The sequence below is a fragment of the Lepidothrix coronata genome, unplaced genomic scaffold (assembly GCF_001604755.1).
Source record: "Lepidothrix coronata isolate B3197 unplaced genomic scaffold, Lepidothrix_coronata-1.0 Scaffold2, whole genome shotgun sequence".
NCBI classification, from domain to species: Eukaryota; Metazoa; Chordata; class Aves; order Passeriformes; family Pipridae; genus Lepidothrix; species Lepidothrix coronata.
This window is the reverse complement of record NW_016690182.1, coordinates 4,744,802-4,757,329: the sequence shown is the minus strand read 5'-3', so window position 1 is coordinate 4,757,329 and position 12,528 is coordinate 4,744,802. Positions and strand designations below refer to the sequence as shown.

At 39.2% G+C, this 12,528-nt stretch overlaps 1 protein-coding gene across 1 annotated transcript in view; it reads right to left on the bottom strand.

The window, feature by feature from the left end:
* The window catches only part of IL1RAPL2 (interleukin 1 receptor accessory protein like 2), a 367,348-nt gene that overhangs the window by 24,078 nt on the left and 330,742 nt on the right, over positions 1–12,528 (bottom strand). The window contains 1 exon segment of the mRNA XM_017819967.1: positions 5,590–5,719. Coding sequence (XP_017675456.1) covers positions 5,590–5,719 — 130 coding nt within the window.

The window sequence follows — 12,528 nt, the reverse complement described above, 5'->3', positions numbered from 1 at the left end:
GTCTAAAAATACAATACCCTATTCTCTCAAAAGGCTTATCACTTGTTCAAGGAAAAGTTGCTGCTCCTTTGATAAAGGAAATGTAACGTCAAGTAAAATCTACCAGGTTCATTTGATCCTGTTTGTGTACTGCTGCTTAATGTGAAGGGGGTAAACACAAAATGTGGGGTGTTCTGGCAGACACCTGTGAATTCATCACTGCACATTGCACTTCAGTGAGTCTTTTCTTTGAAAAGGCTGTTTACAGCACTGTGAGGTAAAGGTATAAATAAAATCCAGGTTCCCCAAAGATGAAATATTTTCTCCAGAGACCAAAGGGAGGCAACTGGGCAGGAAGTAACTAATGGGAGCGCTGCGTGCTCTGGGCAGAAACTGCTGCTGGAGACCTTAACATCTGTCAGTAAAGAGCAACCCCCAAACTTCTCTATTATAAACCATAACAGAGAGTTTTGGAGTTTCTGATGCACACACACATTTTCTTATATATGTGACTTCACGTAACATTCCAAATTTGAAAACAAATCAGAAGAGAAGTATGAGAGAATTGCACTAGACAATGAAAAATAGAATCCTGACTGCTATAAACCACATCTTTACAGTAAGATTTCATACAGCACACAGCCTCTAAAGGCATGTGGGATCTGACAGAACTCAGAAGATGTACCAGAGCATCCACAACGATTCAGCCTCTTTCACTGTGGCTGTGTAACTTGCAAAAAAGCAAGGGGAAAATCATTAGTTTAAAAACACGTGTGTGTGTGTTGCATTTGGAAACTTAGATTTCATCTTTTTTTGCAAATTAACTCTCATTTATTATGGTTTTTTTTGTGTTCTTTTTTTCGTTTTGTTTTGGTTTTTTTTTTAATTTTTTTAATTCTAGTCCAGAGTCCAAGTGGTGAAATTATTGAAGAAGAGTTGAATTTGCATCATTTCTGGTCAGAAAAGAAACCTCCTTGGAAAGCCTGAATAGATAGATAAAAAATAAATAAATAAAAAAAAATAAATAAAGTCTGTTTGCAGACTCAGCCTAAATAATTGGGAGTCAGATAAATCAATTCTCATCTACCTACTAATATGCTATCTATATAAAGACTCAGGAAAGTCTTTCTCCTCTGTTGGTAAACAATGTGCCTGACAAATTTTGGCCTACAAATCCTGCCGCAAGGAACTACATAATCCTTAACAGAGATGATATCTGGGACACTAATCTGGAGCACTTTGTCAGTGTTCCGATTGTCTTGTATTTATCCTATAATCAGGATATTTTACACAGAAAAAAATGAAGACAGATTACAATTAAAATAAAAGAAACTATTATTTTAAACTATATCCAAACTATATTTATTTAAAATAACTGACCCTTAACCTAAATTTAAATAATACACGATCAGCTAAAAAGGAGCTTTCATAAAACAAAGAATATGCATTTCAACTGAGAATTTTTTCCACTTATCTTACTTCTAATTGCAATCTTTAGTAAGGGAACTCTTTAGAATGGGATCTATCATGAAAATGCTGACAAACATTTAAGCATTATGCTGGCAGCAAAGCATAGAATGCTCTTGGTGGCGTTGAACCTTTCATTCCTGCTTTTTTGTTTTTCTTCTTTTTTCTTTTAACCAGTACTCTACAGCTAATGATTCATTATTGCCTGGAAATACACAGTTGGTCACCTACATTTTTTCAATATGTGTACAGCCTTTAATTAATTGCATTTTGTCGTTGGTTCAGAGAACACTGAGCACAATATTTTCGGGTTAGAAAAGGAACAGAGTAACAAGTAAGACCTTACAGGTCCAACTGCATTTTCTGCACACCCCGAAGATGAAGCTCTGTCCCTGTCTGAAATGGGGGAAACTTCACCAGCGACACTGTCAACACATGCCAGCTCTCACAAGTTGAGAAAATAATAGCTTGCTTTTTCTGGTTTGCTGAACAAACTAAGAGTAATTACATCATTTAATACATTGCTAAATCAATGGCACTTGACAACTCACAACAAACAGGATAGAAAGAGAGAAAGAAAAGGTGGGTGAAGTAAAAACAATACAGTGCCTTCTTTTTCTTCAAGCTGAAGCATTTTATTTGAGCTGAATCAAAACATTTTGTCTAGTGAATATTTTTCAGTTAAGAATATGAATTTAAAAAAAAAAGGAAGTGCCATTTCAGAATACAAATGTTTTCTTTGAAAATTATCCAATAGTTTGGATTTTTCAAATCTTTTGTCATATTTTTTCCAATGCATGTGTGCACTAAGTTGAATCTGAAGTTAAAAGACTTTTCCTTTGAAACCATATTTTCCTAAAATTTTTAGGCTGTGTATGATCAAAGATGTAAAGGCCCTAAGAAAGCCTCACCTGGGTCTCTTTGCAAGACCAAGGCATTACTTCCAAACCTTTACTAACCTACATGTGAGATGGGACTTAGCAGAAAGGATATTTTCATTCCTTATATAGCTGAGGATGTGGACAGTGAACAGGGTTATGAACTCTACTGCCTTCCTTCTACTCCTTAACAATAGGCTGTAGATGAAAGGACAGACCTGTGAGTACATAAGTACCTCTCCAAAGGAAAGCAGTTCAACTGGCAACATGGCACAATGATCTTCCCTCTCACTTTCCTGCATCATGTTTCTTATTCTTTGCCCAGAAATTGTCTACTTAAGCAGTATAAGCTTTTCAGGAGAGGGCTGTCATTTCCATACCTCTCTGCCAAGTACCCAGCACACTGGCCAGGCAGTGGTGGGAATTCTGTCTCCCGCCCTCAGCACCCCCTCCTAACAAAATACAACATAACCTCATCTTGTCTGAGCATTTCATAACCATTAGTTGACTTCTGTGGGTGATAAATTAATCTGAAGAAATAAAGCTGCCGTTCAAAATGTCTTCATTCACCTCTTTTCATGCCAGTAGAAGGAGTTAAACTGTTACTACTCTAAAAATGGACAAGACAGAAAAAACGAGGACAAACATACTTTATAAGATGTTCATTATGAGAGTAAGATTTATGCCTGAAAATACTTTGCCACGGCAGAGAGACGGTGTTGAAATTTGCTGTGGGCTCCTTTGATAATTAGGTACAACTGACAGCTCTGAAGACAGGCCTAAAGACTCTGATTCCTTCTTTAATAGCCCTGGTTCAATTTACATGACATTTTTATTACCGCTGTGAAAAACCCACCTGGCAAACAAAGCCTCTTTCTCCTTTCCCCCCACGCATGTCTAACACCTGGGGATCTTAATTCAAGGGAAGGCAAGGAAGCAGCTTAGGGAGAGGGTCATTGCCTCTGAGTCCTGCAATGCTGATTAGTTGCTTTTTATTATGAGGCTTTGGAACAAGGTCTAATAAATAACAAGAAGTCCAGAACTACACAAATATTACTCATAGTGAAGTGTGGTTACAAAAAAAACCCAGTTCCATGGGTTTGATTTGAACAGGAATGCTCAAGTTAAATGCACCCTTGTTTCAGTGCTTTCATAACAGCAGTGGCTGCTAACCATGCACACTGGAGGATGCAAACTAGGGATGGGGGGTTTGTACTCTCACATTGCATTGATTTGCAAACCTGAACTCTCATCATATACAGAAAATCCAGCAACACAACAGATGGGCACGGTCCAGGGTAGGGACAGCACCAAAAATTCAGAATGCTACTAAGTTTGTGAACTGATTTAAGATGGGAGATGCAGAGTTAAAATGTTAGAAGCTTTCCAAATGAAAGCTGGAGTATCTTGGTCTGACTGTAACAATTCCCTACTACTTTTAGGTTCTCAACACAAACAGAAACGTGCTGGTAACACCACAGAGAAGCAAACTAATGGAAAAGGCATTTAACCAGCAAGTTCAACGTGGCTCATCAAATTTGACACATACTTGACAATTTTTTAAATACAACAGTAAATACAATATGACTGGGTTCAAGGTGTGGGCTGGCTCAGAGCACTGTCAGAATGATTAGTGCTGCTTAGTTTCCCTAAAGCACCACACCTGTAATGGGACACATTAACAAGAGCTCTTACTGCGAAAGAATCATTTGCAAAAAGTTACCACTTCAGTTGCCACGGCTACTTCTAAATCAAAAAAGGGAAGGACTGTGGCACTGCTGGTAATGATGCAGTAGGTTTTGCTAAATGCTCTTTTTAATGCTGGCTGTGATCACAGGAGATTAGGTACGTGATAAGTAGATTTGCTGAGGAGAAGATTCACTGAATTGTGAGGGGTCTGCAAACTGAGTCAAAGCATTTTAATGGAATGAGAAGAGGGAGTTGTCACATATTAATTTGAAACATGAATGTGTAATGAGATGGCACAATGAAGGACAAATAACAGCTTTTTCAAACTCAGTTTCACTAATAAACGCACATGAAGGAAAAGTTTTGAACCGTGCTAAAGCTGGAATGCTCTTTAGATACAAAACTCAAATTGTCCTTCTGAAGCAGAGGAAGAACATGACCAAAATCACTCTGTTCATATATATATACCCACACCAGAGAGGACACAATGTCATTAAGTGCTGATTACTTACAATAGCAGAAGTTTCCAATAATTGCTTTTTGTGGTCAGAAGCCCAAAAGAGGACTGTCCACTGGCAATATAAAATAAATTTCATCTTTGTGCAATTAAGGTGCAATGTTAGGTCAGTTATTTTAGTATATCTTAATAACCAGTGGCTAAATGGCTGAACTTCAAATTATTGATCAAGTAATAAAGCAAAGGAACCTCTCTCTGCCTGCTCTCCAAAATTACCTTTACAAGAAACAAACAACTCAGATATGAGATCAAAAAAATGTGCAGTGGAAGGTGAAAAGACCTAGGCTTTCTTTATAATCTATATTCATTGTGTCTATTGGAGCTGGGACCCCTTTTCCCATAGTTTAACCATAGTTTAGTCTTTGCTCAAAGAACAATAATCAGGTAATTATTAAAGAAGAGAAGATGATGCTGTTAAGTGCAAATTCCATGGAAGTTCATGGGAATACAAGTGAGTGTTTTCTTTACAGCTGGTACAGTAAATGATAACCAGCATCTGGAACAAGCCAAGCACAAGCTGGATATCAGACACAGCCACTCCTTTCTCTCCCTTAAGTGTTAAGCCTGGAGGAACAAATGCTGCTCTTTGAAAGTCCTAGTTAAGGCACTCTGAGAGCTGCATTACAGACAGACAGCATGTGCAGTAGAAGAGAAAAAGTATGGTGGCTTTGACAGGAGACCATTCATCTTCAAGATTAACACTGATGCTGAAATGAATGTCATCTTGCCAAGGACTGCCACATGGGACAGCTGCACTGGGCAGCACCATTTCCATGCAGGGCTAAAATCAACCCCTGGAACACTCGAGAGACCCTTCAGCTACCACCCACCAGGGGAATTTGATAACAGATTTTCAGGCCCTTAGATAGCTATGTCTTTATCTTCTATGTCTTTAGAGTTTAGAAAGGGGAGGGAGCAAATCACAGAGCCCTGGCTCCAAGTCATTAATCACTCTTCAGACAGAAAAACATTTTCACTTTCAATTAAAAACCTGTTAAGAAAACCCAACAGGCTTTTGGGGCATACAATAAGTTTAACAGTAAATAATCTAAAAAGTACCTGACTTCTCCTTCTCTAATGTGACCTTCTAATTCTTCTATGAATTTCTCCCCTTTCATCCAGTAGATCATGGGGCCTGATTCTCCACTGAATCCAAAGAAAGCTTTGCAGGCCACAGTCAGTGGGTTTCCTGAGGACAAAAAGAAGAGAAAAGGTTAGAGACTATGTCATAGCTACTAGTGAGAGAAGTTTTATAAGAAATCTCAACACCTCAGATAAAGCTCCTCGTTTAAAATTGGAAGGAAAAAAAAGAAGGAATAACTATAAAGTAGGAAAAAGAGTGATGTTGATTTCCATCTACACAAAATAGCTGTGAAATGAAACCCTGAGGTTATCTATCATTTAATTTTTCCCAGAAGAAAGATACTACGTGAACAATGAGAAGGTATGGAAATGGTGGCAACATAAGGTGATGTCAAACTGGTTGTCAAAAAGAAAGAGATGACCTCTCTATCAGACTCCTGGGATCTCTACCAGGACTGGGGATTCGTCTCTATATGGCAGGTAAATCACTGAGCTACTGCTCCCACCATAAAAAAGACACAGGAATAATTTCTTCCTCATTTAGATAGAAATCAAATGTTAATGAAGTCATGGTAAGCTGCTCAGAGAGTTTTTAAAGATTCCCAAGAAATACATGATGCCAGTGAGCACCAACACTGATGTTACTGTCAACAGGCATTTGGCAAAGGACCAAACTTCAAAGCATTATTTAAGCAATAGACTAAAGAACCTCTTCCTTTCAGCTCTGCAATAATACTTCCAAAAGAAAGAAATTAAAACTTGGAAACTAATCAGGTTTCTTTTCTCTTCGAGAATTCAGCATTTAGATGGGATTTAGTTTGGCTGCAGCTCTAACTGTGTTAGGTAGTCCAGGACTGTGCTTACACTGCCAGGACAGATGGTCGTCTGACTGCAGAAGACAAAAAAAAAAAAAAAGAAAAAAACAACCAACAAAAACCCCCAGAAAAACCTCAAACAAGACAGGAAATTCATGAGAAACATGCCCATTCCCTTGGTATGAAAATACAGCTCCTGCACCCACTTTTCTCTGCCTATTTTACCCCACAGAGGTGGTCTAGGTTACAGAGCAGCTGTAGAATCAGCAACTTAGATGTGAGGACAGATTACATTTAATGTCAATGGAGACTCCTTCTAGGACTTGGATAAAGAATGGAAAGCCCAAATGAATTTTACTGTATTTGAAAGAAAGATTTTATTATGTCAACCATTCTCAGTGTCAGCAGGAGACTCTCTTGACGTTGAAATATAACAGGCCTACAATTTTCAGAGGGGCTAATCATTTGGAGCACATCACTTGGTTGAGCATGGGCTAATGGTTTCACATGATTGACTTACTGTGCCTTAATCAGTTACCTCTTGTCTGCTTAGGAGTGTTAACTTGCTGTGTGCACACTCAGAGCGTATCAGAGCTGTGTGTTAAAGTGTCTTTGCCTAAATCCCCACAGAGCTGTCCTAAGTCAACTGCTTGCTCTTGTCTATCCAGTATTTCAGTGCCCAATTTAAGACATGTCTAAAGAGCCTGATTAGTCAGGAAGCACAGCACTCCCAGCCACGGAAAATTAGCCGCCTTTAAATTGTTTCCAAGTCAAGATCCAAAATTACAAGTCCTTTTGAAACATTAGGATACAGCAAGAAAAGATTTAAAGGCTGCACTTGAGTCTCTGTTTCTCAAATAGCAAAAGATAAAAATGGAAAGTGTTTATCCTGAAAATGTTTTCCAGACTCTTTAATTATCTCCACATTCATGATGAACTCTGGCACCACAGCTGGCCACTGAACACGTGCTGATGCTGACAGATTATACAACCAGATCAAACATACAAGAGAGAAAGAAGGGGTGGATATTCACAGTTATCTGCACATCCCACAACACTGACCACCATCAGAAAAATTTCTAAACTCCTACCTAACGAAGAATCAGAAACACTTCTAGGCAGACATTTAATTCCACTACCAGCTCACCCAGCCTCACTCCACGGGTGGAGTGGAAAACTGGAGCCTCTGGCTACATTCACCTCAGTTTCTCCAAACATGCTGAATGCCTGCGTGGTGTGAGGGCTTTTGTGCCACTTGCCTTGGAGTCACAATACACATCTTTTTAAATACCATTTGGTGAATCCTAGCATGTGGCTGCTCAGTCCATGTTTGATTTTAATGGAAAAAGACATTGTTGCAATGTGTAAAAGGAAAAGGATAGATGTGGCCTATCAGCATTGACAGTATTTGCCCTTTTCCTGGCTCACCATGCTGGGCCTTAAGTGTTATAGGCAAAATATATTACACAGTGTGCTTTTCCTCAACTAGCAGATTTTTACGTAAAAACAAGCCCTGAGAAATGAGAATATTCTAAGGTGAGCCTAAGATTTCTATACATGCAGAGTAAATATCCTGAGGTAATACGTCTGGTCTGAAGAAACAAAAAGTTTTCTACACAAATAGGAAAATCTAAAACCCCCAGCTGTTGGTACACAGCTTCTGTAATAAACAAACCCAATATAAAGCATCAGGAGCCTTTACTGTGACAGCCTGCATGATCTGAACATGCCTGGGCAGATCTATTTCCTAGCTTTGCCACCAGGGAAACCAGCAGAATAAACTAATACCATCAACAGCAGAATTTAGAGTGAATTTGGATTTTCAGCTCAAAGTCTGGGACTGGTCACACCTGAAAAACCCCATAGTTAATCTCATCTGCAAATCCATCACTGACTAGAGGGTGGCATAAGCAACTGTTTCTCATAGAATAACTAATTTTTATCTCAGTAGCAGAATGATGTGCATATGGGTTGAGCTGATCTGTTCTGGGGTGGAAAGAGTTTGGGGCTTAATGACCCTTTGAAGTCCCATCCAAACTCAAACTCTCACTCCCTGTTCTTCTACTCCTCAAGCTAGTAAGGCCAGCTCACTCTTCTGTACCTCTCTGAAGCAGCTTCTGGTTTGTAACTCTCATTACTCCTTTGTGACTCTGGCAGCAGGACACAGTCAGAAAGGTAACACTGGCTCTCTTGCAGAACCACTTTACCTCCCCAAATGAGACTGCACAAGGAAAGTAAGGGAGGTTTCCTCTCTCCTGCTATGTTAAGACACAATTACAGCAGCAACCTGTTGCTACTGGTTTTCAGGGAACTCTAACCAGTTCCCACCTGGAAAAGAACACAGCATGTCTCACTGCATTTCCCCCCAAGTGCTGTGATCCTAAAAATGAGGCTGATTTCCCTGGTTCCTAAATGTACCCTTGAATATGTGGAGAAACAGGCACTGAGCATGGAAAGTGCCCTTTTGCAGGTGCTGATTTTGGGGCTGGCTTCAAGCCATGCAGTATCACACTGAGTCATAGCTCCAGGTAGAAGGAACTAGCAGGCCATTTGGAACTCCAACAATCCATCTTGTGTAAGGCCCAAACTTCTGCACATCATTACTGCTATTCTGCACGACCCCGAGTAGTGCCCCTACTAAGTGTTCTTATTAAGAAATATTCCCCTTGCACCATTTAATTAACAACATTAAACCTCCTAGAATGAATGGTATCCTAATATTTTTTCATTTATAGATGGATTCTGCTTAAATCAGATAGAGATTTCAGATGCATTTTTACTTAATAAAATAATTTGCTGAGAAACAGAGAAGACTGTTAGCGAGATTTCTAATGAATCAACAGTTAAGAAAGTGTTTGAAAAAAACAAGGAAAGAAAGCAGAAAAGCTTGTTTATAGACATCCCTGAGTCTTCTGCTCTGCTGGGGTCACCTTGTTACAGTAAAGCTGCAGATTCCAGCAGAAGTCTCTGCTTTAGCTTTTCTCCCTGCCCTGTCAATCAGGCAGGCTTGTTGCAAACTCTCAGCTGATAAGACACAACCGCTGGCAATGACTTTTATTACTAAATCTTACTGTACAATTTTCACCTGCCCATTTTCACAGTAAATCTGTGTGAACTCTACCATACAAGTTTTAGCAACTTGTATTCCTGACAAGGAGAATTCCACAGAAATGTAATTACTCAAGCAAAAGAGCTGCCTGATGGTGGTAAAGTACTAGCTATGGATGTAAAAAGGGTCTGCAAAATAATTTAGCCAGGAATGATTCTGAATGTGCTTACTGCAGGGCCGACATGCATTGAAAGAGAATCACAAATCCTGCAGTACAATCTCTCTTAAATGAGATATGCTCCAAGCATCGAGTAAATGAAACTTAAAATACCTAAAGTTTTTCTGTCTTTTAAAAACTCAAAAGACTTTTAAAAACTTAAATGTCAAGGCTACATGACTGACCAGCATGGAAGACAAAGCCTCTTCACAGGTCATAACATCTGCCTTATGCCAAGGTATTTTTCAGGACTTTTTTTTAAAATGCAGATTGGTTGTTTGTTGTTTTTCACTTGTTTCGCACAAACAGGTGTATTTTGTGGCTTTGATGCCCACATCAGAGAATATGGACTGATGACCTATGCTACCAGCAAATCAGGCCTTCACTCACAGAGCAAATCATCTCAGAGCAACCCCATAAAGGAGCCAAAGTCATCTGTGAATCCTTTGGTGCTTTTTTTTTTCCCTGTGGCTTGAAAGACATTAGTTGTTTTTCCAATTCTTTCACATTTTTGTGCCAGATACAACACCAGTCTCAGCAAGCCTGAATTGAAGCAAATGATCCTTCCCAGCTGGTGGCAGAACTGAAGTGCAAAAGGCCTCCTTTTGTACTAAGCAACATCAAAAGTCAATCCTGCACACATTGCTAGCTGGATTTACAACTTCTGTTCCACCTGGGTGCTAATACCATGGACTGCAATATCCCTGCTTTCATCTACTCTAGGGCTGGATGCTGTGTACACATAGAAGGGAAGACAAGTGCACTGCTGCCACTGAAAGGTCATTTCATCACTCCAAGTCCCTGTTATCAATGCATATGCATCATGTAGCTCCTCTCTGACAATGGTGCTTGTGTCTGTTTCCCTGTAAGACTAACAGAGAGGAGTGTTGGCAAAGGAGCAGCTTCCCACTCAACACATGCAGATGTTATGCAGGCACTTCATGGGCTTTGTTTCTTCTGTTTGCTGAGGCAGAGGACAAGAAAGGCAGGTTACTTATCACATCTCAATAAGTGTATTCTACAAGCTGTCTGCAAAACTGAAGCTGACTTTCCAGGCTGTGAGGTTTGCAAGGCAAATCACCATGTCACTGACAAGAACATTATTGTTCTAATGTGCTTTACAAGTGCTAGAAAGTGGCCAAAGAGCAGCAGAGTGATTTAAATTCCCCTGGCAAGGCAGACTGGATTGTATACAACCCTGAAGTAAAGAACACATTTCCTTTTCTTTCAGAAGGACATCCTGGATAAGAAGATATGAGAGACAGAGCTTATGCCTGCAATTTATCCACAAAACAAATGCCGGGGGCAACATAGACCTTGACTCGTGAAAAACAATCTCTGTGTGTGGTAGTTTCTCTCTAGTTAGAGAATGTCAATTCTCTCCAAGTCCCTTGCAAGGACATCTTCTGAGCTGCTCTCCTATGCTCAGCAGCGACAGCAGAGCCCAGCAGCACACCACTACTGAATTTAGACAAAGCTACAAACACCCCACAAAAACTACAGATACATTATCCTTTATTTTCCCCTGGCCATTTCCCAGCATCACTTGATCAGAGGTTTCATGTTTTGTTTAGTTCAAAGATTAATAAAGACAGTGCTAACCTTCTATACTATAGGGCTTCTTTTGCCTTCTCTTCTACCTGGCTATTCTACAGAATACAGGCCTATCTGTGCTGAACCATGTTATCCCATTTAGGTAAAAGTCTCAAAGTTCAATGAGTAGTTTGAGCATTAGTGGATCCAGTGAAAATAAAACATACTCAAATCAAATTATTTTCCCTCATCAAAAAACATAATTACAGAAAATCCTATAATATCTCAAAACTCTATTCCAGCAGCCAGTAGATTCATGACTGGATATGAGCCTTCCAAACATTTGCATAATTAAAGCTCAGCCAAGAATTAATGAACTGAAAGCATTTTAAAGAAAATTAAGAAACCTGCTTTGGGTAGTGATAATAATTGCCTTAATAAGATAAATTTATAGTGAAATCAAACCTAACTAGCCTCCAGACATTAATTTCAAAACAGTTTAAGAACATTTGAAAGCACACCCATATATATGTATAATTAGATTGTTTTAGTCTCCAAGTTTCTAAAAGAAACAGCCTAAAGGAGGTGCTCTTCCCCTAAGTACGACCCTGTGCTACGAACAGCACATACAGCCACTACAGTGGTATCCTGGCAGCTGTACTGATGTTTAGGAAAAATAAATGGTGGCAATACATAACTTACAGTAAGTTGGCTCTTCACTCACATAAGAACTTTTTGACCGAGGCAAGTCTTTGGCAATAAAAAAAGAGGCCAGTGAAAACTTTGACAAGAAAAATGCAAGAGATCTTTAGGTCTTGTTTTGTCCTCTGTAGTTTATGATCTTAATTTTAACTTTCTTTCTTGCTCTGCTCTTATTTCTTATGCCCTGAGACAGAAAACACACAGCCATGAGATATTTGTGCTTTTCTGTCTCACTCAAGTGAGCAAATAGCATATATAAAAAGTAGGATAAAAATAATACTAACAACAAGCAGCAAAACTCCAAACATGAAACAAAGCAACTAAGCCTCGACAGTTTGTTGCCAAGAACACAAGTCAATGCATTTGCTGTCATTCCATACAGACCCAACCATTGCTAATTTAAACAACACAATCACAACCCACTGCAAGGGTTGCTTGTAGGCTTGGCTATTGACTGTAGCTCCCACAAAGAGAGAAAAACAAAACTAAAAAACACACACAAGGTTGAAATGTTGCTGATAAAAATTTATCAGATGTTCCAAAAATGAATCAATCAAGGCAAAATCACCTAGAGCAACTTTCTTCCAAAAAAATAACAC